This window comes from Leopardus geoffroyi, chromosome B1 (assembly GCF_018350155.1).
Source record: "Leopardus geoffroyi isolate Oge1 chromosome B1, O.geoffroyi_Oge1_pat1.0, whole genome shotgun sequence".
Lineage (NCBI taxonomy): Eukaryota > Metazoa > Chordata > Mammalia > Carnivora > Felidae > Leopardus > Leopardus geoffroyi.
Genome location: NC_059327.1, coordinates 164523670 through 164550493, shown reverse-complemented (window position 1 = coordinate 164550493; position 26824 = coordinate 164523670). Strand labels below are relative to the sequence as shown.

Below are 26824 nucleotides of genomic sequence, written 5' to 3'. Positions count from 1 at the left end.
ACTGTTCAATATATACGCACAAATGAATATACTACAGTCAGTATCTACAGGTCAGAAATGTGATTATGTCTTACCTTTAAATGTGACAAACAGTTCTGTAGGAAAATATGCCAGTTATTTAAAAAAAACTGTTTCTGACTGACACATAAAAGGCAGGTAATTAGTGGATAAAGAGCCTATAGGAGATAGGGAAAAGAGAATTAACATTTTTCATGAGAAAGCACAGATTTGTAAATCATATCCTCAGAAACAAAGGCAGTTTTCCCATTTGTCGTAAGAAGTACGGTCTCCTAAAGTAACGTAACAAAAAATGATAAAGGGCACATTTTCTGTAAGAACAACTCCTCGATCTGTCTCATTGCCCTGAGTTGGAGCATGCTTTCATTTTTCCCTAGAGCCACCACTCCCTCAACAAGTACAGTGGTTAGGAACACAAGCCCTGGGATCAAGCACAGACTGGCATCAAAGTTTCAGCTTTTTGCCAGGCACATGACTTCAGGGTGGATATAATTAAGGGCTCCAAGGCTCCCTTTGCTAACACACGGACTGGAGAATGATAGACGGGGCTGGGAGGTTTAAAGTAAAACAATGCAAATGTAATTAGTTCAATGCCTGGCACAATAAGTGTTTATTCGTTATTAGATCTCTATCTTAAGTGGTCAAGTATTTGTCTAATTCTCCACACTTTCTGCAAGCTGCATAAAAATTTACAGCAAACTCCTTCAAAGTTACATGGAGTGGGTGGTTAAATCTCTGAATAGTAATGATGTCATTAGATAGACAATGGTTCCTAAGTAATCTAATACTTCTGAGTGCAATAATAATGTAGAATAAAGAAATTTATGGTTTAATAGGAGTATATGAAAGCTTCCACATAGTATAATGCATAACTTAAAGCACCTGTCAAGATAGGTAAATACCTAGAATGAAGTCTGAATAACCTATCAAATGTAGAGCCAGTAAAACTAAGAACAGAATGTTTTAAAAATAGCAGGAAAAATGTATAAAATTTGCCCTTATGTTGCGTTTTGGAAATTTTACAATTTCAATTCTTACAATTCGTTTCAATCTCCCCTCAATTCAGCCATCAATTACTACAACTCCTAATTAAATATGAAAAGGTTTGAAATGCTTTTCAATACCAATGAATGCTTCTTCCTGGAGCTCAGTTCAAAAGTAGTCTGATAAAGCATCTCCACAAAATTTTTCAAACAGGGAACATTCACTTCATTTTTAACAGCCTAGGTAAAAAGATAATACAAAAACAAAGAAAATGGTCACAAATATTAAACTGTACAGAAATTACGAGAACTTCCTCTAAGGTGTGAAATTAGTGACTCCTTCACCGAGTATCTCACTAAAGTACTAGAAACTGCCAAATGACCAACTGTCAAGTCGCTGAGATAAAGGTGGTCCCTGTTCTGAGAAAACACAAGCAAGTGAACAGGCAATGAGTATGTGATACAACCAACAGATGCTGCAAGAGGAAATTCTCTGTGCTCTGGGCACGTTCACAAGGGGCCCCGACGGAAAAACTCCACAAGGAAGTAACACCAAAGCTGAATCCAGCATCCCTTCCCTGATACAGAGCAGTAAATCCCAGGGAACCTCTCCGGCCTTGTCCTCCACACTCTGCCTTCCTGCACTGGGATCCAGCAGCACCAGCTAGCTTTCTTGCCGTTTCTAGAACAGATCATGCATGTTTGTGCTTTAGGGAGTCTACAGTGGTTCCTTGTGCCCAAGAAGTCTTCCCTCAGATACAGCACGCCTTTTCCCTCGTTCCTTTAGCTTCTGCTCAGTCATCTCCATCTCCTTCGAGGGGGTGGTCTCAGCTAATCACAGTATTCAAAATTTCAACTCCCTTACCCCTTCAGCAATCCCTACCCCCCTATCTTATCGTACATCTCTCCACAGTACTTATCACCATCCACCTACTAGATATTTTACATACTCGTTTACCAGCTGTTTTCTGCACTAGAAATAGCTCTACAAGAGCAAGGTGTCTTTCCTACCTTGACCATTCTTGCATTCCCTATGCACAGAAGAGGCTCTGATACAAAGAAAGGATTCAATACATGTGATGAATGAGTAAGGAGAGGCCAACCAGGCAAAGTGGGGAGGGAGGTTATTGAAGAGGCAAGAATGTTCCAGACAGAATGAGTGCTATATGCAGCAGTGGGTGTTATGGATTGAAATGTCACCTCCCCCACACCCCAAATTCAGGTATTGAAATCCTAACCCAGCGTACCTCACCACGTGACCTTATTTGGAAAAGGCAGGTGTCATTTGGTCATTGCAGATGTAATTGTTAAGTTAGGATAAAGTCATACTGGGGTGAGGGGACCCTACTCCAACATGATGGGTATCCTTTAAAAAAAAAAAACAGGCAATTTGGACCAAGACGTACACAAGGAGAACACCACGCAAAAATGAAGGCAGAGCTCAGGTGCTGATTCTATAAGCCAAGGAATGCCAAAGATATCAGAAACTAGGAGAGAGACACAGAACAGATGCTTCCTCACAGCCCTCAGAAGGAATCAACCCACCAACACCTTGGTCTCACCGTAACTGTGAGACAATAATTTTTGTTATTTGAGCCACCTAGTTTGAGGCACTTTATGAGGGCTGCCTTAGCAAACAAACTACAAACACAAACACGGCGTAAAAGAAGAATCAGGTAACACAATACTCATGGACCGCAAGGACCGTCAAGGGTCTTTCCTCCTACAACCTGCTCCTTTTGATTAATTACCTTAAAAATACAACCTAATCCCAGTTAGGTATCTGGCAAAAACAGATTTTCAGACAAGGGGGAAGCACAGATGACAATGTGGGATAGAGAAGCAGCAACCCAAACCACTTCTAGAAAAAGAAATTGAAATACATGCACTAATGAAAATAGACTAAAACCTGATGGTTTGATAAATGATAGGTTTATTTTATCAAAAAAATAATAATAATAAAATAAAAACCCCAGACTTGGCTGAAACCTGGGGTGGGGGGCTATCTGACTCAAACTACCTACTGAGCTCTATTCATGACTTTTGTTTGTACCCATTAAAAAAGAATCAATTTTTTTTTTTTAAATCCTCAAACATTTAACTGTAAGTAAATATTCAAGACAGGTAAAAAAAAAATCATGCCAATCACGGTCATTAATATTTTAAAACTTTCACTTTGCTTCCAGTTCCCTGTCTACCTTTTCTTTTTTTTTTTTCTAAGACTTTAAAACTTCATTTTATTTTATTTTTTAAAATGTTTATTTATTTTTGAGAGAGAGCGTGCAAGTGAGCACAGGGGAGAGGCAGAGAGAGAGGAAGACAGAGAATCCCAAGCACAGAGAATCTCTGTGCTGTCAGAGCGAGGCCCCATGCAGGGCTCCAACACATGAAACGTGAGATCATAACCTGAGCCGATATCAAGAGTCTGACGCTCAACCGAGCCAACCAGGCACCCCTCCCTGTCCACCTTTTTTTTTTTCTTTAAGTTTATTTATTTATTTGAGAGAGACAGAGATAGGGTGAGTGGCGGAGGGGCAGACAGAGGGAGAGAGAAAGAATCCTAAGCAGGCTCCGAGCCGCCAGCTGTGCAGAGCCCGCTGTGGGACTCAAACTCACAAAACCGGGAGATCGTAACCTGAGCCAAAAACCAAGAGTCAGACCCTCAACCAAATGAGCCACCCAGGTGTCCCCAAAATATATCTTTAAGATACATAAAAATATATCTCTAAAACTCAATCAGAATACAAACAACTCCATATTAAAAAATAAGAAAAGATTTCAACACACATTTTGCCAAAGAAAACATATGGACAGCAAATACAGGACGCTCAAAATCATTGGTCATTAGGGAAATGCAAATTTTAAAACCCCAGTGAGACACCACAACACAACTAGCAGAATGGCTAAAACTAAAATAACTGGCCAAAGAAGTGTTGGTGAGGATGTGGAGGAACTAGAACTCTCACATCCGGCTCCTTGGAATACAAAATGACGCAACAACTTTGGAACGTTGCATGACAATTTCTTTAACAATCAAACATATAGCTACCATTTGGTCCACCAATTCCATCCCTAGATATTTACCCAAAGTAAATAAAAGCTTATGTCCCATACATAGACTTGGACATAAATGTTCACAGCGGCTTTATGTGTAACAGCCAAAAACTGGAACAAACGGATCCAAAACAGATGACCACAACCAAACTGTGGTGTTATCTATACAGTGGTATGTCTATGCAATGAAATACTATGCAACGACGAGAAAGGAAAAACCTACTGATACATTCCACAACATAGTTGGAACTCAAAATAATTATGCAGAGTAAAAGAAGCCAAAAAATGGCTTTGTACTGTAAAACTCCATTAATATAAAATTCTAGGAAAACCAAAACTAATGTAGAGTGACAGAAAGAAGATGAATAGTTGCACTACCCAAAGGTGAGGTGAGTGGTGGTGGGGGGTGGGGGGGTGGATTAAAAAGGAAAATAAGGAAACTTCCAGGGTGTGACAGATATGTACATTATCCTGATTATGCTGATGGTTTCCCACGTGCATACACATGTCAAATTATATACTTTAAATATGCATACTGTATGTCAATTTTACTTCAAGTTTAAAATGAAATGATGATATATACAATATATATATACATGAAAAGAATATCATTTATGCAGCAATATGTAGTATACTGAAAGTGAGTTGCATATCACATATCATACAGAACAACTGAATTGGGTAAAAACAAACAAACAAAAACCCTAGGAAACAAACCTAGCATGTAAGTATTATAAAATCCCTTAATCCTATTTATAGCATGCTGTTACTAGTAACTGCAAAATTATTTTCAAATAACACACTACTTTTATGTCAAGAAAGGCTTCTATAAATCTGCTGCCCTAGAAATTACGTTATATAAATAATATATTTATAATAATATTTTCTAAATAATTTGGAATACATATTTTGACAGGTGGCACGAATATCAATAGCAACTACAGAACTCTTAAAATCGAGACAGTCCTGTAAATTCCAAGATATATGTTACAGTACAGGCTGTTAAAATGGCCACCATATTGTAAGAAGCAGAAGCCGCGAGTAAATGCAGTATTTTGCACTGAGCTGCTTCAGGCAGCCGTGACCTAGAGGCTGGGTTGCATATACTCTGCCCTCCTTGCAGTCTCTGGATCTTAAGGACCTGGGCCTATTCTTTTAATTAAAAGGCTAATCAATGCTCTACTGACATTTGGCTAATAACCATTTTCCCCATATCCATATGACATTCAAATTTCCCACATAACAGTCTATGAAATTACCGGAAAGTAAGACTATTTCACGTGGCAACTTCTTCAGTAAAAAGGTACTTTTAACATACAATATAGAAATTAAAGTATACTTACAGCAGCTACAGGGATAAGAATCTCCACAAATAAACCAGCAAGTGCATGCTTTATATCTTTATCTTTTACTTCTAAGAAATACTGAGCACATTCCTGGAGGGGCAAAGAGGTATATATTAGGTTTAAGAATTTTTAATATCATGATAAGCTTGTAAATACTGCGATTTTACCAAAAAGCTAAAGTCAAAACACACTCAAATTTAAAAAGAAAGTAAATTCACACCACTGGCAATTTAACACTGGAACTAAAGAATTACTAACGATGCCATGAATATATATATATATAGTAATATATATTATGTTTCCTTTAGTAAGTCACGAAAAGCAAGCATAACCACTGTTAGGCTAATTCCAATCACCACAATGGAGAAGGTATATCACCTGCATGAACTGAAATGATGCTTCAAAATCTTCTACAGGATACATTTTTACTCGAAAAAACTTCATTCCCATTATTAAGCTGATGATGCTTTGTACCACATGGGGACTTTGTTCCTTTTGCCGCAGTTCTTTCAATTCTGTCACAAACTTCTTCCTCACAGCCTGAAATCTTTAATATACATGAATACATAAGTGGATAGGAATTCAAAACACTAATGTCCCACATGATACTCAAGGTTGAAATCAAAAGATACTTTACGTAAACATTATGTCCTTTCTCTACCCTCATCAAAATTACTAGAAAAGCACAGAGGGAAATAAAATTATTTGACATTATTCGAAATCTGCTGTTCCTTTATTTTAAAGTTAGAAGTTCCTTAAGAAGATATAATAAGATATCTTTAGTCCTACAACATCGTCAATACAGCTCCATTACCATTTAATCGTTAATAATCATAGTCAAATCAAATCAAATAATCTACCCCATAAATCAGATAGTGTCTCCAGTTTGTACTCCTTTTTATAAAACCTGTAATTTGAGGGGCACCTGGGTGGCGCAGTCGGTCAAGCGTCCGACTTCAGCCAGGTCACGATCTCGCGGTCCGTGAGTTCGAGCCCCGCGTCGGGCTCTGGGCTAATGGCTCAGAGCCTGGAGCCTGTTTCCGATTCTGTGTCTCCCTCTCTCTCTGCCCCTCCCCCGTTCATGCTCTGTCTCTCTCTGTCCCAAAAATAAAAATAAAACTTTAAAAAAAAAAAAAAAAAAACCTGTAATTTGAGTTATATGGAGAACGGATTGGAGACTATAAATGTGTTCAAAGACACGAATCAATCAATTTTAGACTACCATCACTTAAAATTAGTTTCTCCTTATGCTGGAGAAAAACTGAAGGAGAGGAGGGGGGCACACGCTCTCACACAATGTGACTAAGCTCAAGAATCAAAATGCTTTTAAATGTAAGCACCATCCTGGATTCAAATGACCACAACTGGTAAGTCTACTAAGTTTTTTCTCTGCTTACATTGCAAAAAGATACTTACCAGTTTAATAATCAAAAATACTTAATTTCCCCCCTTTATTTATTATGAAACAGCTAAAGATTTTACTGTTAATGTTACTGGGGGAAACCAGTTTTTGAAAAGTTAAAATGGGAAATGAAGCATATTTTCTAATCGTTATTGACTACAGAGGGGAAAAAGAAAATTGCGTATTAATGAAATATGGATATATGATAGGAAATATTAGCCATTTCCATTTGAGTCTTGGAGAATATAATACCATTTCCCACAAATATATTCTTTTGCATTTTAAAAAGAAAATATACCATAGGGGCGCCTGGGTGGCTCGGTCGGTTAAGCGTCCGACTTCAGCCCGGGTCATGATCTCACAGTCCGTGAGTTCGAGCCCCGCGTCGGGCTCTGGGCTGATGGCTCAGAGCCTGGAGCCTGCTTCCGATTCTGTGTCTCCCTCTCTCTCTGCCCCTCCCTCGTTCATGCTCTATCTCTCTCTCTGTCCCAAAGATAAATAAACGTTAAAAAAAAATTAAAAAAAAAATAAATAAATAAATAAATAAATAAAAAGAAAAAGAAAATATACAATGGATAAAAACCTTCCCATCGCAATAACACTAGAATCCAAGGGTTTTTCTCTTCTATTAAATTTCTCATAATAATGATTAGCCACTACACTCACAGGAAGCAAACATTAACAAGAATTGTACTTGGCTTTTTAGAATTTAGAAAGGGTTTTATCTGATGATTTCAGGACCAAACACTTCTTAAATGACATCTAAGAAAATCTGAATTGATAATTTTTTACCTTACAAATTTCCCAGTGGCAACAAAGGAAATTCAACCTCTTCCATAGTCTTATGATCAACCTCAAGATACTACAGATAAACATTTTTACTCTTTACTATAATGATGGTTCAAGACAATTCAATGGGTGTAACTCCTAATGAATAACACTTTTATGGAATCATGTAGTATCTTCTCTTTCTTTTTTGGAATCTCTTCTACCTATCCAAAATTCTATTTAGTGTTAAATAAAATGATTAGGAGGAAAACACTGAGATGCCATCTCAGAAGTAAAACCATTCAACTAGAAAGTATTAAAAGTTGTTATTAGCTCTGTAGAGTTCTTAAAAAACAAACAAACAAAAAAGGATGTGAAAAAACACTTCTCATAGAATAGTTAGAAATAAATAAGGTAATGTCCTGACTATTCCTGGCACTTTTCTGACTTCCTCAATTCAGACATTTATGGAAAACCCCGAATAAATGAAAACAAGTTGTATACTTAATGTACGGATATTACTTTAAAATCCTCTAAGAAATAGAGCAGCTAAGTAATAAAAAGTGGAGGAGACTGCAAAATAACTATGAAAAAAATTAGATCTAATGCTGTCATTGTCAATTACAATGAAGCATTCTAAAATACAACTGAAATCAGTGATTTAAATACTTACTTTGATTGGGCAAGAACCCCTATCACCTCTGCATATAAATCTGCAATAATATGCACATTCCCAGTGTTGGTTCCTGAATATCTGAAACAACAAGAGAACAAATGTGCTGTTAAATTTTTCTATAAACTCTCTTTTACATAAATCTGAAAGTTTCTCATCAGAGGGTTACAAAGTTTTTTTTCTGAAGAGTCATCTGTAGAATAATAAAAACCACACAAATTTTCATCTAGCTCTGAGTTTTACTTTGTTGTGAAATTTAGCCTTCTAATTCTTATAAATCCAATCAACAGTTTTAAGAATTATTTTAATAAAATCTTTCCAATGGGGGTGCCTGGCTGGCTCAGTTGGTAAAACAAGAAACCCTTGATCTCAGGGTCATGAATTCAAGCCCCTCATTGGGCATGAAGCCTACTAAAACAAACAAACAAACTTTCCTAGAAGCATTTTGTGGGGATTCGAAAGAAAGAAAGAAAGAAAGAAAGAAAGAAAGAAAGAAAGAAAGAAAGAAAGAAAGAGAGAAAGAAAGAGAGAGAGAGAGAGAGAGAGGAAGGAAGGAAGGAAGGAAGGAAGGAAGGAAGGAAGGAAAAGAAAAAGGAAGATAAATGCTTTGAACTCTAAAAACAAAACAAATGATCAGAGAGAGTTCAAATTATACTTAAACAGTCTAACCCTGGACTAGGAGAAAAGCAACAATCCCAAATTAGTATTTTACTTACCCTTCCTTATGTTTAAAGTGCTTAAAAGCTAAGTTTAGAACTTCATGAACTAAGGGATCGGGCACAGGATGAACAGGAATCTAGAATGAAAAAATCATAAAATCAGCAAGAGCTAAGTAGATTATAAGTCTTATGAGTGTTCTCCACATTTCAACTAATTAAATCAATAACCAGTTTTCATTTCCATGGTATGATCAATTACTAATTTGTCAATCTGCCCTTTTTCTAAGGATTCTATTATTTTCTCAGAGAATTTAGTTACTCATCTAATTTAATAACCTCTAAATTTAAGAATATTGGCTGTATAATCACAAATCCTTGAACTAGGCCCATAAAGGGGAAAAAGTAGTCGTTATTGCTGATTTACTGTAATCGTCAGGAAATTAAGACACTCACACGTACCTCTCTGCAACACCTATGGGAAAGCAACCTCTGGCTGAGCCAGCCACACATTCCATATATAGTCTGATTTTTCTATCATAAACAGTAGCCAAAATGACACCAACTTTTCCAACAATTTAAAACTATTCATGGCCTTATTAGTATTAGAAAATCGTAATTTAAATATCTTTGTTTTGTTTAGTTCTTTAAAAACTATATGCTACTTCTGAATATGTAAAACAAATGAAAATATTTAAAACCAGAAAGTAAAATCCCTGTCCCTTCTCCCATATACAATCACTATTAGTAGCTTGATACATATCCTTCCAGATTTTTCCTATCCACACCCACACACCTGATTTTTCTTAAGAAAATGATGCCTCCTCTTTCCATGGCAGTAGTTAGAGCTCCTCCTTTCTTTTCAATGGCCACATAATACTCAGTATATGATGTATTTAATGAGCTTCCTATCGCCTGCCATGTCATTCTAGATTTTCAATAATCAATATGATGTTATAAACATCTTAGACATTTTGGGAATGCAAGCTGGTGCAGCCACTCTGGAAAACAGTATGGAGGTTCCTCAAAAAATCAAAAATAGGGGCGCCTGGGTGGCGCAGTCAGTTAAGCGTCCAACTTCAGCCAGGTCACGATCTCGCGGTCTGGGAGTTCGAGCCCCGCGTCAGGCTCTGGGCTGATGGCTCAGAGCCTGGAGCCTGTTTCCGATTCTGTGTCTCCCTCTCTCTCTGCCCCTCCCCCGTTCATGCTCTGTCTCTCTCTGTCCCCCCAAAAATAAATAAACGTTGAAAAAAAAAAATAAAAAAAAAAAAATCAAAAATAGAACCACCCTTCGACCCAGCAACTGCACTACCAGGCATTTATCCATGGGATAAATGGCACAGGTGTGCCATTTCGAAGGGACACATGCACCCCCGTGTTTATAGCAGCACTATCAACAATAGCCAAAGTATGCAAAGAGCCCAAATGTCCATTGATGGATGAGTGGATAAAGATGTGGTATATATATACACACACACACACACATACATACACGCAATGGAGTATTACTCGGCAATCAAAAAGAATGAAATCTTGCCATTTGCAACTACGTGGATGGAACTGGAGGGTATTATGCTAAGTGACATTAGTCAGAGAAAGACAAATATCATGACTTCACTCATATGAGGACTTTAAGAGACAAAACAGATGAACATAGGGAAGGGAAACAAAAATAATATAAAAACAGGGTGGGGGGAAAAACAGAAGAGACTCATAAATATGGAGAACAAACTGAGGGCTACTGGAGGGGTTGTGGGAGGGGGGATGGGCTAAATGGGTAAGGGGCACTAAGGAATCTACTCCTGAAATCATTGTTGCACTATATGCTAACTAATTTGGATGTAAATCTAAAAAAATAAAAAATTAAATTAAAAAAAAAGAAAGAAACATAGGATAAAAGTCCCTGTCTTCCAGGGTCTAAAATATAAGAAAGAATTTCCCATTGGTAGTGATTTCTGTTTCTTTTCTCCTCTTACTTATACTTGTAGTTCTCTGACAAGTCTTAAATTTTATTTAATTTCTGATCACATTTTTTTTTACTGTAACAAATGTTAGAATGTTACCAATCCTGTGTATATTTAATTTTTTTATGGAGAAAGTATTGTAAGCATATAATCATTCATTCATTCCTTTTATTACATACTTTTATAAATATTTAATGCATATATTATGTAAGAAATTATACAGGCTCTGGTATTATAAAAAGTATAGGACATTGGCTCTGTCTCAAAGAGTTTACAATTTAGCTGGGGAGATGTGCTTAAAAGCTAATAATATTTAATGTGCATTGAATCCTGGTATGCCAGTACTGTTATTTTATAAGTATTTTATATGTAATAATTCATTTACTCCCCACAACATTATGAGGCAGGTATTATGATTATCACAGTTTTAATAGACAAATAAATTAAGGTGTAGCGAGATTATATAATTTGCGCGATGACTTACATCCTGTAGGTGGCAGAGCCAGGATTTCGAGACTTAAAACTGGACTCCAAAACAGCTGCCCTAACACATTAGGTACTTTAAAAAATGAACTGTTTAAGGAGTGTTTATTGGAGGACCCATCATATGCAAAGCTGTCTGCTAGAAAGTGAAATTTAAATGTGTATAGGACGATTCCCAGTTTCAAGAAATTTACAGTCTTCATATACTTATATATATACATATAACATTATATACATATAACATTAGAATGATTGTTATGGATTAATATCTGAAAAACCCATAATATATCACATGACTCCTACAGGAAAAAATGCATCATGAGTCTCAAATAATTTGTGTATGCATTAACTTTAGAAGCACTTTATTGCCAGGTGAGAACCGGCTCTATGTTACATATAATTACATAGCAAGCATTTAAAAAATGTTTTAGCAATTGGAAAATGTTTTCATATTCTTTTTAGAATAGTTTCTTATTTAAAATGTTCACGGATTGTGAAATAAATGATCCTCTGGTGCTGTAAAAAAAAAAAAAAAATCTTCAACATCTAACTTTATATACTTATATAGTTCCAAGGGAAAGAGCCCAAAAGGAGGAACTGACGGATCAAAGATTTTAGGGGCACCTGGGTGGCTCAGTGGGCTAAGCATCCAACTTTGGCTCAGATCATGAACTCGCGGTTCATGGGTTCAAGCCCTGCGTCAGGCTCTGTGCTGACAGCTCGCAGCCTGTAGCCTGCTTCTGATTCTGTGTCTCCCTCTCTCTCTGTTCCTCCCCTATTTGCACTCTGTCTCTTCCTCTCTCAAAAATAAAGATTAGAAAAAAAATTTTTTTTAAAGATTACACAAGTCACCGCTGATATATATTCAAGTTCTAAATATTTGTGGATCTGCTTCTGAGCTCACTATTCTATTAATTTTTATATGTCGGTACCAAAATCATACGGTCTCCATTATCAGACTTTATAAATAAGTTTGCTGTCTGATACTGAAAGTCCCCTTTATTCTTCTTCAGAGAGCACTTAGCCACTTTTGGCCCACTGTTCTTCCATATTCAATCTAGAGTCACCCAAGTTACATAAAAACTGTTAGGATTTTTATTGGAGTTGCAATGAATCTATAGATCAATTTGGGGTTAACTGTATTCTTCTTCATTTACATGGAGTATCTTTTCACTTCTTTAAGTTTTTGGCAAGGTTTTATAATTTTCTGTTGTTGCCCTTTGTTGTACTTATTCCTAAGATGATAAACGTATGAAAAGATGCTTAATTAGTAATAAGGATGATGAAAGTACACAAAGTATCATTTTACACCTATTCAGTGGGGAAAAGCCTGACAACACCAAACAGCGCAGATAATGTAAATGAATCAGATTTCACAGACATTGCTGGTGTCAGTTTAAATCAATTTTTTACACAGCCTACCATCTAGTGAAGCAGATCAAAGTATGCCACCACAAAATGTGGCACTTCGGCTTGAGAATGATTTTGAGCTGAAGGCAACTGAGAAACAGCAGGTGCAGGAAGAGCTCTCCACCCTCCCCCTTTCTGCCTAAAAGCAGTCTCCCCTCCTCTTTCCTGTACCACAAAAAGAAGACGACTTGGTAAGGAGACAGGTCTGCGCAAACTTACTAAAGAGCCCTTATCTTCCATTAGTTTCCCCCATGTATTTTCCTTTTCCCAATTTACCACCCCTAGAAGCCCAAACATTTTTCCTTTGTCTTGTCACTTCACAATGTACTGCGCTTTGTTAAGTTTTGGGGCTTAACCATTCTTTGTGTATTCAACTTTTTCCCTATGAAGGCCTCCATATGCATATGTCATAAACCTTTTCTCCTGATAATTTGACATCAGTCAGTTTAGTCTGCAGGGCTCCAGGAATGAACCTAAGAAGGTGGAGCCCCAACACACTAGCAGTTACACGCCTAAGAAAAAAATAATGTATAGCCACACACGTCATGGATTAATTCTAACAACATACTGTTGAGTGAAAATGTTAAGTCCCAGAGGACAATATATGCATGATACATTTTTTTATGAAGTTCAAAGACAAGAGAAATATTCAAACATATAGGAAAGCATTTTTTTAAAGAGAATAATTAACATAAAAATCAGAAAAATGGGAAGAGGGTAGCCAGGCAATGAACTAGGAGAGATTCACATAATGAGACTTAAATTATAGGTATTGGTGGAGCTCACAGGTAATCAGTACAGTGTAAACAAACACACAGAGGTCAATGATGACAGTGTGTCTGGAGCCAGGATCATGATTTATCACATTCTTTCGCTGGAAGTCCAATTAAAACAAAAAATGCATGGGAATTACACATTTCCTTGAAAGGTTTAACAACATACATTATAGAACACTTCGCCAATAGGGTAAAATTGTAATAGAGATTTTAATACTACCAAGACAGCCACAAACTAGACTAGGGCAAAGAAAAGCAGAGAATTCTAATTATTCAGAGATGGTGAGAATCTTCCTTGAGGGTTTGACAAAGGAGAGATTTTTATTTAAAATAAAGATAATTTATTTTTGACAAAGGGAAACCAAGAGTCTATGAAGAAGGAGCTGAATTTAGCCCAGAATAATGATCAGGAGCTAGTTCAAACCTAGTAAATAGGTGAGAAACATTAGAAACAGTAACCACAATTACACTGTAATGAGAGACAAGAAACACAAGAAATCCAGTAAGTAACTATTCATTGACATGGATTCAGCTCAATGAGAAAGGTGACTAAACTCGTACAGCACGGAGAATACTAGCATACCATCTATCTATCTATCTATCTATCTATCTATCTATCTATCTATCTATCTATTTGAGAGAACGTGCGTGCGCATGCACACGAGCAGGAGAGAGGGGCAGAGGGAGAGAGAGACAATCTTAAGCAGGGCGTGGAGCCCAATGCAGGGCTCAATCTCATGACCCTGGGATCATGACCTGAGCTGAAATCAAGAGTTGGATGCTCAACCCACTGAACCACCTGGGTGCCCCTAGCATCACTCTTAAAATACCGTGCCAGCAGAGGGATACAGGTAGCTGACACACCTTTGGAAGGTTCACAGTGAACTTTTAGTCCAGGACGGAAGGCTATAGCTCTATCTTGGCTAAGTGGATTGGTATTTGTTGTTGACCAGAGGAGAATCAGAGCATTCATTGCAGATTTCCTAGAAATTGGGACTGTCCTGAAGGACTGAGCCTGGAATCGAATTTGAAGAAAATGCACTCCATCACAAAATCAAATAGGGATTAAGTGAAGAAGCAGCTGTAATCCAAACTCAACCTTTCTTAGTTCTCAATGAACCTTTTAAAAATAGTAGCCTTATGATACAGGAAAGAAGTTTACTCGTCTGTTGGTGGAAGCTGAGATTTGAACATCCCACGTTAATACTGCGCAGAAACTGAATTTATTCTACATAGTAAGGTTCAAGAATTCAGACTCTAGGGGCTCCTGGGTGGTTCAGTCAGTTAAACATCCAACTTTGGCTCAGGTCATGATCTCACAATCCGTGAGTTTGAGCCCTGCGTTGTGCTCTGTGCTGACAGCTCGGAGTTTGGGGCCTGTTTTGGATTCTGTGTCTCCTTCTCTCTGCCCCTCCCCCACTCAGGCTCTGTCTCTCTTGCTCTCAAAAATAAATAAAACATAAAAACAAAATTAAAAAAAAAAAAGAATTCAGATTCTACAAGAACAATCTTAACCTTTGTCCCACAATGGAAGACTAAATTTTAAACCCATAATTTCTTTAAGCAGAGATACTTAACTAGGAATTTTATGAATGTATAATTATAAGAAGCTTTTAAATCTTTCATAGGCAAACACATCACATAAAAGCGTAACAATCATGTCTCATTGATAAAGGAATTTCAGAATACTGGCTCATCAATTAAGTAGAGGCACGACAATCTTTTACTTGGTAGTCTGAATACCTCTTTTTAGGAAAACACTATTATCTCGTATTAAGAAGAAACTGAAAACAGTATTCCCCAAGTGCTCCTTACATCCACACCAAGCTGACGAACTTATTGTAAGTAAACTATATATAATCAAACCTTTATACAATAAACTTTTTTTCATTAAAAATACAGAAAGATAAATGACAAAAGTATAGAAAGACCATGGATTTTGGTTTGGTTTAATGAAACCAATGCTTCTCTTTTTACTGGTTATGTAACCACGAGGAAGTTTCTACTTCCCCATCTGTAAATGCACGCAAAAGATTGGAACCCTATCATCACTAGCCCGGAGAGAAAAATCGAGAATATTACAATTGGAGATTGATTCTTGTCCTCCCACCTTTTCCTTCTATCTCTCAAAGGGACTAGGCCAGAATTCTGAGAATTTAGGGCAGATGAAGGGACTAGAATATAAGGGTGGAGATACTGAGGCAAAGCCTGGGAGGGAAAAATGGCAGGAAACCAGGGCCCATTCAAGAAGCAGGGAGGCCCTGTATTCTCCCAGCCTGATCTTCCCTCAGTTGGGCCCATAAAATAGGCCCTAAGGTAATGAAAACATTGCTACAATCAAAGCTGCTGTCCCATACATCCCAGTCAGCCTGTGGCCATCCACTGAGAGTTAAAAGGGAGCAGATATCTACCACCGCGTGATGCCAAACTTTAGTCAGGAATAGGCTAGTCTTGGATCAGTCAGCCTGACTTCCGGAACTTATTCCAGAATTCATGGTGCTAGTCATATGGGCTGGCCCCAGACACTTCACTGACCTTGCAATAATGCAACACTGCATTTCTGTGATCTAATTTTTTATATTCCACTTACGGTGCTGTGTTGTGGTTTTACCATATTGCTTTCCTCACAGGGATGTTTAATGTGTTCCAGGCCGGAGATATGAAATACAAGTTAACATAAACCTATAATTTCTCCTGAACAGTCTCATTTGGTCTAGCTATGCCTCAAGCCTGACAATGACAGCTAGGGACACTACTTAGCCACGCTGTGTACTCTTTATTACTTACTACCCAACGACCGCCACCATCAACACTTTTTATGTGTCTGCATGGCAGGTATTAGTTAAGGATTTCTATAAATAGCGTTTGTAACACTTAGTCTTACAAGGTAGGTATTTGTCTCCTATTTGAAAGACGAGGGAACCGAAGTTCAGAAGTTGGGTGTGTACCTCTCTAGAATACACTGTGCGCTATCAAAATGCATTTAATAAAGGAAACACGTAAGGAAAGAAAAACTTCCAGTTTTATCATATTATAGCCAAAAAAAAACCCAAAAACAAAACCCACAGAAACAGGAAATGAAAGGAGAAATAGATCTTTTCTCTAATTTTTGGAAGAAAACAAGCACAACCTCTAAACATTTTAAGAATGAACATTATCAGGATGCACAGACATTCTTACAATCCCTACACTTCACCCCTTATTTTCAATAATAATAGTAATAATAATAAAAATACTCCCAAACTGAATCTCAAACACAAGGTGGCAGGGGTGGGGAAGAATCCCACTTGGGTGTATAGAGAAAAAGTTCTCCTTTCATGGAGTAATATTCCCACTCACAGTATCCAGGCTTTTCAGATCTTGTCACTTGTGTGATTTTAGAAGCCGCTCTAACTCGACTTCAACATTCAAGAAGGATATATCTAGTAGACTCTGAAGAGCACCCAGGGGTGCCTGGCTGGCTTGATCAGAGGAGCATGCAACTCTTGACCTCGGGATCATGAGTTCAAGCCCCCATTGCCTATAGAGATTACTTAAACAAATAAAAACTTAGAAAAACAAACAAAAAAAAGGAATACCCACGTTTTATTCCCAGGCTATTCCCACTACCACCTCTCAAGCTTTAATGCTTTTATCACATCTTGAAAGTGAAAAACAATAAAATCAGGTTGAGATTTGGATACTGGGGAGTCAGCAAAGCTCGTTCATTACCTAAACGGCCAGTCCTCAATGCAAAGGGGAATGAACACATTCAGCCTCAGAAAAACCACAAATCACTGCATACCCTTCAGGGATACTCATCCACGTCTAAGATGCTAATGTTAAATCTGAAAATACTAAGGAGGTACTCCACCTTCTGATACTTCATAACAGCACTAATAAAACTAAGCCAAGAGTTGGCAGTGGTCACAAACCAAGTTTTCCAATCTTATTTGTTTCAATGAGTAAATGTCTGACTAAAATTTAAATGAAAAGAAAACTGCTTCAAACTTTCTAAATGTTTATGTTGCTGCTTAAACATGCTTTTATCATGGATTTGAAAGCCTTTGGTAGTAACCTGCTAAAATTTGCAGTTGGCCATGACCCCCAAATTATGTTTGACTTTCTTGAAAAAATAAAATCAGTCCTCTACCATCTTGAATTAATTCTGTTCCCACAGTGAATCATACTAATTTCATCTCATTTATACAAACTCAATTCTTTGTCTAACGTGTTATGATTAAAACTTTAATTTAATTTTCCAAGATGCTGACCATTTCACCTAATTCTGTATCACTGATTTTACCAATATTTTTATTATTAACAGGAGAAAAAGCTTGGGAGGAGAAAGTGAACTAGCTTTATAATCATCAGTGAGTCACAAAATTAACAATATTTCTTCATCTGCAAAATGAAAATAACAGATAATATTTATTGGGCACGTTCCATGTCCCAGCATTACTGTATTCAACACTCATGATTCTCAAAAAGGATTCTGTTATCCTCCCTCTTTTACAGAGGAAGAAAGAGTTAGTGGCTAACAGCTTGCCCAAGTTACACAGCAAGGAAATGACAAAGCTGATGAAAACACTTGCCCTGGAGGTCTCCCAGTTTATTATAACGACCAGCTGATACAAAGGATATAGAGCTTTTATGCATCATAAAGAGTTCTAAACACACAGGAAGACACGACCAATTATTTAAGAAACAAAAATTTATAACAGATGAGGTCAAGGACTAACTCGTAAGTAATATTTACTCCTCCTTAAGACTGGCGCAACCAGTATCAATACTTCAGTACTCCTGGGGCCATCCATCTCATCAAATAAAATGGAGTCATGTTTTAATATGTGTCTATTATGTGGGGCAAAAGTAAAAGTCCTATTAAATTCAAGATATATTACATTGATTAGTCTCCAGATCTATTAAACCCTACATCACTTTGACATGGTAGAAAATTGGGTTAGTTTGTCATGATATTTCAGAAAGTCCTATTGATTTTTACTTCATTTTCTCGGGTTTTATTAGTTTTGAAGAAGCTAAAAAGACTTGCCTTTTACTAGGGAAAAAAGACCTATGTAAGATTTTTAATAAATAAAATATGGCCGTGTTCTTTGTGATGTATTTTATTCTTTCATGGGTTCAACTGAATGAAAAGTATGAGGATAATGGTAAAAGAGAGAAAAGAGCTAGTGGAAAGGCTACTATGGGTTGGAACAATACGGAAACAGAACCAAAAACAAAGATTAGCTATTAAAGCTGCTGTATTTCCTTTTTTCACACTCCAAGTCCACGTGAACCACAGTTCTGAAGGGATTTTGTGCAATGGACTTGAAAAAACAAGCCCAATGAAAAAATGGCCTCAAGTTTATAGATCCTTATGGCTTTCTCCACTAGAAGACCTATCTGGATTATTTTTTAAGAGGAGGGGGAAGGAAGGAGGATGAAGACAAAGACAATGGAGAAGGGGAAAGAACAGGGGAGGAGGTGGGGGAGGAAGAGAAGGAGAGAGAAAAACCTAGATAGGGTTGTCTGTGCACTGAAGTTTTGAAACTACAATTAGGGGCAACTTTCAGCTGAGAGACTGATTGGCAAGTCAAAGAATGTCTTGGGAAACAAAGGACAAAAGGCATAATGGAGCCAGATCAGAGAGGGTCCTGTATGTCTTGGGAAGTTTACAATTCACCTGCTTAAAGAAGAAACCCTATACTATTTAATTAAGCAAAGAAGTGCAAATGGTGGTTACCATACCACTCACACGACCTACATCAGCACACAAGAGATGCTAGAGGTCAACCAGCATGAGTCCTGGGCAAAGTCCATTCATGGTCAGTGGCGGTTCTGGTCCTCAGCTCTCTTCTATCCCTAATTAATTTGGCCTCAGGTCTTGGGATCCTGGCTGAACTGAGATCACAGAAAGCAAATTGGGCTTGTTTGCACAACTCCCAGAGGGAATTTCTTTCCTGCATCTAGTAAAAAAACCTTTATGAAAGGTACAAAGTAATTAAAGTGATTTACACCTTTGATTAACTCAGTTTTCTGTTTTTCCTATTTAAAACTTTTATTTGTAGATTTCAGATATTCAGATTTCAATAATTTTCCACCTATGTCATAAAAACAAAGTATAAAGAAATACATAATTCAAATAATTTTATATTGCCTATGTCAAAAAACAGTCTGTCAATTAACTTTTATATCTCACATTTGCTGTTTGTTTTCATGTTATAAATTCCATTCCATCTTACATAACAAAAACAAAACTCCTTGTCCAAACCTGCCATGTGCAAAATGTGTTTTATTTCTTTTAGATTACCTAACTCTTTTCAAAACATTACAGTGTGCATGGCTGGAAATATGTGGTTCATCTTTGAATGATCTATAACTTTTTAAAGACTACAAACTAGCAAAAAATACTTTCATGCATTTGAACAAAATAGTTGGCTTTATTAAACAAAAAAACGAAAATAGACCAAAAAATACTTTTTGGGGGGTATACATTTAAATACCTGCACTGATTTTGAATAGTAAAAACATACATGATACCAGACATTACATGCTTATAGCTTTACTGACTATGCCATTCAGACGTGAAACTCATGAGCACAGTGTGAGAACAATGATGGCATTCTAGAGTCATTGATCAAACATAAAAAACTTATTATCACTTGTCCAAAGACCATGCGCACCTGACAGTTTGGTCCCACCCATGTCAAACCACCCCTATTCCTCAACTCCAACCGTACGACGATTACACGTTGGAGGGCAGGCTTGATGCCTTCGGAAGAGAAACCCTTTGACAGTGGACTAAGGTACATGAATGACACACAGGGAGACTATATTCACAGCTGGAAGCCCACATTTAACACAATTACTACTCAGCTCAATTTTGCAAACAAGATCCCCTAACTGCGATGGCATACAAAGGTAAAAAGAATGGGAAACGATAGGTACAGGCCATGAAAGCCGTAGGCGACTGAAAGAGGTGTAATTAAATGATAGAAATCTAGTTAATGTGGGCCAGAATTGTAGACATAACATCCTAAATACGGTAAATGAAACATAAAGGCAAAATAAGAATAAGAAACACAGACTCTGCAGAAACAAAAGGGCTTCTTACCTGCTTTAGAACTTCAACTAAAACTAAACAAAAAATGAAATCTACGGCTAAGTCTCTCCTCTCAAGAAGATAATCTCTTTCACGTTGCTGTTCATCCCTGAAACAAGAACCCCAAATTAGGAGTGCACTTAAGACCATAAATTTTAAAAGAGCTATTGGTTAGCTATTATTAGTACAAGTTGTTTTTAAGCTATCCAATGTACATAATTACATATTCTCATTTTCTTTCTCTTGTTGCATATTTTGTACAGTATTTATAAACACATGTCACTACTGTATCTGTCAGAAATTAAACCCATTCTAAAGGAATCAGTAAGAAAAGTATTTTAAATTCTACTTAGAAAATCTAGCACTGCTCCATATTTGATTAGTATTTTTTTTTAATTAAGAGCTGAAACAAAAGTAATAACTCTTCTGGTGAAAATACAGTGCCAGGTAACTGTTTGCGTATCTAAGCTGAAAAATCACAAATGGCATCGACTCAAGCCCCATTCTAAACTATGGACCATCTTCTGAACATGCAAAGCCAATACCTCTCTGGAAAATCTGAAGTGGGGGAAGACAAGTTCTGGGATTGGAGCACCGAGGACAGTCTCACGGTATCGTGATACAGGGTCTGGCAGTCCTCCTGGATCACAACAGTTGCTTCCCTTCACAACAGGAAGGACCTTGTCTGAATCGGGACCTTGTCTGAATATTTTCTTAACTTCGTCTACAACTATTAAAGATCCTCGCTATGGGGCGCCTGGGTGGCGCAGTCGGTTGAGCGTCCGACTTCAGCCAGGTCACGATCTTGCGGTCCGTGAGTTCGAGCCCCGCGTCAGGCTCTGGGCTGATGGCTCAGAGCCTGCAGCCTGTTTCTGATTCTGTGTCTCCCTCTCTCTCTGCGCCTCCCCCGTTCATGCTCTGTCTCTCTCTGTCCCAAAAATACAAAAATAAACGTTGAAAAAAAAAAAAATTAAAAAAAATAAAAATAAAAAATAAAGATCCTCGCTGAACTACTGAAAGGGCACTCCTGAAATTCATTTTTGCGTGACTATCCCAGTGGTGAGGACTGTGGAGCAGCACCTACTTTAACTGGTGCCTTCCCTTGATTTACAGTTAGGTATGGACTATCCTTTCCCTTTACTATCAGTCTCATAACAGCAGGAATCAATATTTTTGCTCAGAAATCAAACAATAACTCTCTTCAGTTGAAAACACTATCACCCCCTTCACAGAAAGTGTTTCAATTCTAGGTCGAAGAGTGGGAAAGGAGCCACTTACCCCTTAGACTTTGTGCTAGATCGAGGCCTGTACTCATAAGATTCGTCTTCAGTTCCATTCTGGCGTCTGTACCAGTCAAACAAGGTGCGAAGTAAGGAAGGGAGACAGTGCTCTGCTACGGAGCTCATAGAGCTTATCAACTGAAAACACAAGATGTCACCAGAAGATAAAATACACCATTGAAGTAACACACTCCTGACTCTATTAGCCATCATTTGTTAATGATTACTAGGATAACATTTCTAGGATCAACACAGTAATTCAAACGCAATAAATGTGTTTTAAAATAAAAGTAAAGATTAGCGAGGCGCCTGGGGGGCTCAGTTGGTTAAGCGTCCGTCCGACTCTTGATTTTGGCTCAGGTCATGATCTCATGGTCCGTGAATTTCAGCCCCGCTGTCAGCTCAGTGCTGGCGTGGAGCCTGCTTGGGATTCTCTCTCTCCCTCTCTCCCTGCCCCTCCCCTTCTCTCTCTCTCTCTCTCTCTCTCTCTCTCTCAATAAACAAACTTAAAAAAAAAAAATTAGGGTTTATCGAAGTAATGAAATAAAGTGGGCTGAGTCTCACCCACTATTTAACTTTACCCACATCCATTTGGTTTAGCTTAGAAGCTTTCTACCTTTTTCCTGCCTCCATATGCTACTCACATGTGTAAAAACATGACCCTCAGTAACATCACTGATTATACAGAGGGATACCTCTGGGAGAATACATAACATGAGAAAACCACACCTGCTTCCTTCCCCCTGGCCCATTCCTCCGTGCTTATGTGAACAGAAGGCTGTAAATACTGCCACCAGAATGAATGAAGAGAGGTAGGAACAAAGAAGACTACATTCTGTTAGAACTGTGCGAAAGGACCAGTCTACTTTGTACCACTATGATACAGAACGATTATAATTACATTATTAATTTGTGATACCCACAAAGAAACGTATTAGAAAAGAAACATAAATGTGTTGCAAACAAGCTTTCAAAGCTTAGAATATATAAGGGGAGAGCATAAGGATAAATGTAATGGGATGAGCAACTGCTATTCGGTTTGAAGCATCCCTGAAACTATTTGAATTCTAGGTGAATATCAGATTCGTTGCATGAATGAACTCAGCTTTCCTGTAGTGGGTAGATAGTAAGAGGCACACCAGCTGCCATTAGCAAGCAGCCCCTAAGGTCACTCTTCCTCTGGGGGAACTTGAGCAAAAGAAAAAAAAAAAGAAAAAGAAAAAGAAAGAAAAAAAAAATCTCTTTTTATTCTTTCTGTATCTGATGCAACTCATTGCTCGTAATAATAATATTTTAAAGTATACCGTCAAACATGCTTCACTTTGTTTTTCTTAACCAAAAAATGATGTGTTGCAGGGCTACTCAAGGTCTTGTTCGGGTCCAGGACTATAGACAGTGTCAGCTAATGAAGATAAATTGATACCTCTACAAATTAAACATTTAATATTTTATATTCTTCATATAACTTCAAAATGTACTTCATCTAGGAAAATAGTAAAAAAAAACAAAACAGTCATTTGATTGTATAGACTCTTTTTCATTATCTGCCTTCCTTTAATCATGCTTTTATATGTAATTAGCATAATTTGACAGGCAAACAGTTTCTAATATAGCTCATTAAAGTTAAAACAAGATTCAATTTTACTTAACTAATTTTTCGAATTTTATTAACAGTGAACAGTATCACTCAAAGGAAATCCTTTTAATATCTAAGAAGGAACAATAAAATACCATCTGCTATTATAAATATATATTAGTTTATACCACACCTGGCTTTGTACTGTAAAAAAAAAAAAAAAAAAAAAAAAAGGTTGAACTATGAGGCATGACCATTAAAAGTTTTCTTAATCATTTACATAAAAAAGCAAATGGAAATATTCCTTAAAACACTGTTTAATAGGATTTCTAATTCTGATTATACATTTATTCATCATTAGTGAATTTAAGACCTGAATAATTTATATGTCTTTAAAATAACAGATTAATAGATAAATAAAAAATAGTAATTAATACCTTTTGCAGTTACTTTAAGATTTGAAAAGCATTATATAAGGTGATCTTAATATTTACTTTAACAGAGAACTAGTCTTCCTACCTACGGTTTCTTCTTAGGCCACTGGCTATTTACTAAATATATGCATCAGAATCACCTAGGGAGCTATTATAAAATACAGGTGCCAGAGCCCTGCTCTTGATTATTCTCATTCAGAATTGGGCTGGAATCCAGAAACAATATTTTGTGAAGTCTCCACCAATTCTAACCAGTCATCATTATCTAGTCAATTAGACTAATATCATGAACATTAACATCTGTTTCCTAGATACAGAATCATGAGAAAAGTAGCACAGGTATACTAGATTCCAATAGAAAACTAATCTGGGTTATTGGTTTTTGCAAACAATCAATATATAATAAAATAATTCTTGAACAAACATAATTATGACAAAAATAGCATTTGATCAAACATTTCATCTCAGCAAGAGGAAAGAATTAACATTAAAGGAATATCACACTCATTTTTAGATATCAATATTCTATTTAAAGTTTCTGATAACCCCAACAAGAAAAAATAAAAATGTTAAAAGGTAAAACATTATTATGTAAAACTTGTATGAACTGATACACAAGGAAAGATTGAGGTATGTAATTGGAAACATTTTAAGAAAATTTCAAAGGCACAGTAAAGAGATTACCAATGAAAAGTACTAAGATGCTAAATAAACAGAAATGAATGAAGTTCACAGATCATTCCATGAACTATAAGGTTCACAGCTCGTAGTTCATTCCATCTGCTTTGTCAAAAAACAAACTACCAGGGGTACCTGGGTGGCTTAATCAGTTAAGCGTCCGACTTTGGCTCAGGTCATGATTTCACAGTTCCTGAGCTCGAGCCCCAAATCAGGCTCTGTGCTGACAGCTCAGAGCCTGTAGCCTGTTTCAGATTCTGGGTCTCCCTCCCTCTCTCTGCCCCTCCCCTGATTGTGCTTTCTCTCTCAAAAATAAATAAATAAACGTTAAAAAGTACTACCAATTTCAGACTGAATCTAATATGTAATGATATAAAGGGTCACTAAACAAGATAAAACAATTTCTTAATATTGGATATATTTGAACCGGACTGTTAGGATGAACATTTTCCTTGAAGGAAAAAATATTCCCCCCAAATTGGCATACCTGGTCAAACTGAAGATCTTCACCTCTTTGAAGAGATCTAGACAATGGCTTCTCCTACAGTTAAAAAGAAGTATATGCACAAAATATTAGCAATCTCACATATGATAAGCAGATTCGTCGGTTGGTTTTGTTTTTGTTTTCACTTGTAATTAGATTTGATTAAACAAAGGTAAGACTCCCTCTTGCCCAGGGTCACATAATTAGCATTCAAGTCCCAGTAGTATGGCTCCAGAGCCAGATACCCTCCAAAGAGAGTGCCCATAAGTCACACGATTGGGAAGGGGTGGGAGGTGCCCACAGTGGACAGAAGAGAAATACTGGGAGAGGATTCCTAGGTTTCCAGTCTGTGCATAGATGGAGAAATGGTGGTACCATCCCCTGAAAGTGGGAACACAATGAGAAGACAAAGTTTGGGTGGAAGGATAGATTTCGGTCATGTTGAGTTCTGAAGTCCCTATAAGCCATAAAAGAGAAGATGTTGACGAATAAGGGCTTGAAGAACACAGAACAAATTGGCCTGTGTATAGAAAGGAACCAAGTTCATAAAACAAAGTCATTTACCTAAAAAGGAAAAAGTTAAGAAGAGGGCCTAGATTTGAATTTTGAGAAATGCAAACAGTTAACGTTAATGTACTTAACCACATGAGATTATCAGTGGCTCCCTAAATTCCTTCAATTTAAAATTACCCATTTCTAAAAACGGAAACCTTTCTTACAATGTGCATGTGGAGAAATAATCAGGAATAAGAAAAACTTCAAACACAATAGATTGTTGTATCAGGAAAGAAAACACAAACAAATACATATGGGAACATAATAAGGGTAGAAATTCAAACACTGGGGCAAAGACGGAAAATTTAACATATGGTGTTGGGACAGTCGGGATGTCAGAAGGAAAAAATTAAACAGGCTCATTACCCTAGTGAATCCTAAATGTTTTAAAAGTTTAAATGTAAGAAATAAAATCACTAAAATCCTCGAAGAAAAAGAAGTCCTAGATGATGGTAGTTTTGTGTTTTTTTTTTTAAACAAGCTTAGTTCTTTCTAAATATGAACAAAATGCAGAAGCAAAAAAGAAAAATAGCAAATTCAACCACATATAAATAAAAAATGAAAAAGTATATGGGTGGTAAAAAAAAAAAGTGACAAGATAGGAAAAATATCTACAACAGATATTTAGACTAAGGTATAATTTCTTTAACATACAAAAAGTTCCTATAGATCAGTAGGGGGAAAAAAATCCAATAATCCAATAGAAAAAACGTGCAAAGAATCAACAGATAGCTGACAGAAAGGAAATGTTTACAGCTCATACATATCTGTTCATATACTTAACCTCATTCACAAGAGCAAGACAAGTTAAAAACACAAAGAAATCCAACCTATTAGACTTCCAAAGACCTCCAAAAGTCTGAGCACAATGTGTTGAAGTTACCTACTATGGAACAGAACTCTCAAATAATGCCAATGTGTAAATGGGTAACAATCTCCTTAGAAAACTATCTGGCAATATTTGGCAAAGTTTTGAAATGTACACATCCTTTGACCCAGGAAAAATTTCACTTATAAGTATTTGTCTTATATAGTCACATATCTGCAAAATGATGTTCATAAAAGAATATTTGCTATAGCTTCATTTGCAAAAGCCAAGATTAGAAAAAAATAAAAGCCTACCTATATTAATATACATCTATAGAATATCAAGAAGACTTTTTTTTTTAACATGAAATTTATTGTCAAATTGGTTTCCAT

At 36.8% G+C, this 26824-nt stretch overlaps 1 protein-coding gene across 11 annotated transcripts in view; it reads right to left on the bottom strand.

The window, feature by feature from the left end:
• FRYL (FRY like transcription coactivator) overlaps nt 1-26824 on the bottom strand; it is a 272775-nt gene that overhangs the window by 114916 nt on the left and 131035 nt on the right. For all 11 annotated transcript variants that reach the window (XM_045474132.1, XM_045474131.1, XM_045474133.1 and 8 more), the window contains 9 exons: nt 25073-25126; nt 21896-22035; nt 20630-20726; nt 8961-9040; nt 8245-8325; nt 5780-5948; nt 5399-5491; nt 1143-1241; nt 75-176 (listed from right to left, as the gene is read on the bottom strand). In XM_045474132.1, the coding sequence (XP_045330088.1) occupies nt 75-176; nt 1143-1241; nt 5399-5491; nt 5780-5948; nt 8245-8325; nt 8961-9040; nt 20630-20726; nt 21896-22035; nt 25073-25126 (915 nt within the window). The remainder of the gene's footprint in view (nt 1-74; nt 177-1142; nt 1242-5398; nt 5492-5779; nt 5949-8244; nt 8326-8960; nt 9041-20629; nt 20727-21895; nt 22036-25072; nt 25127-26824) is intronic.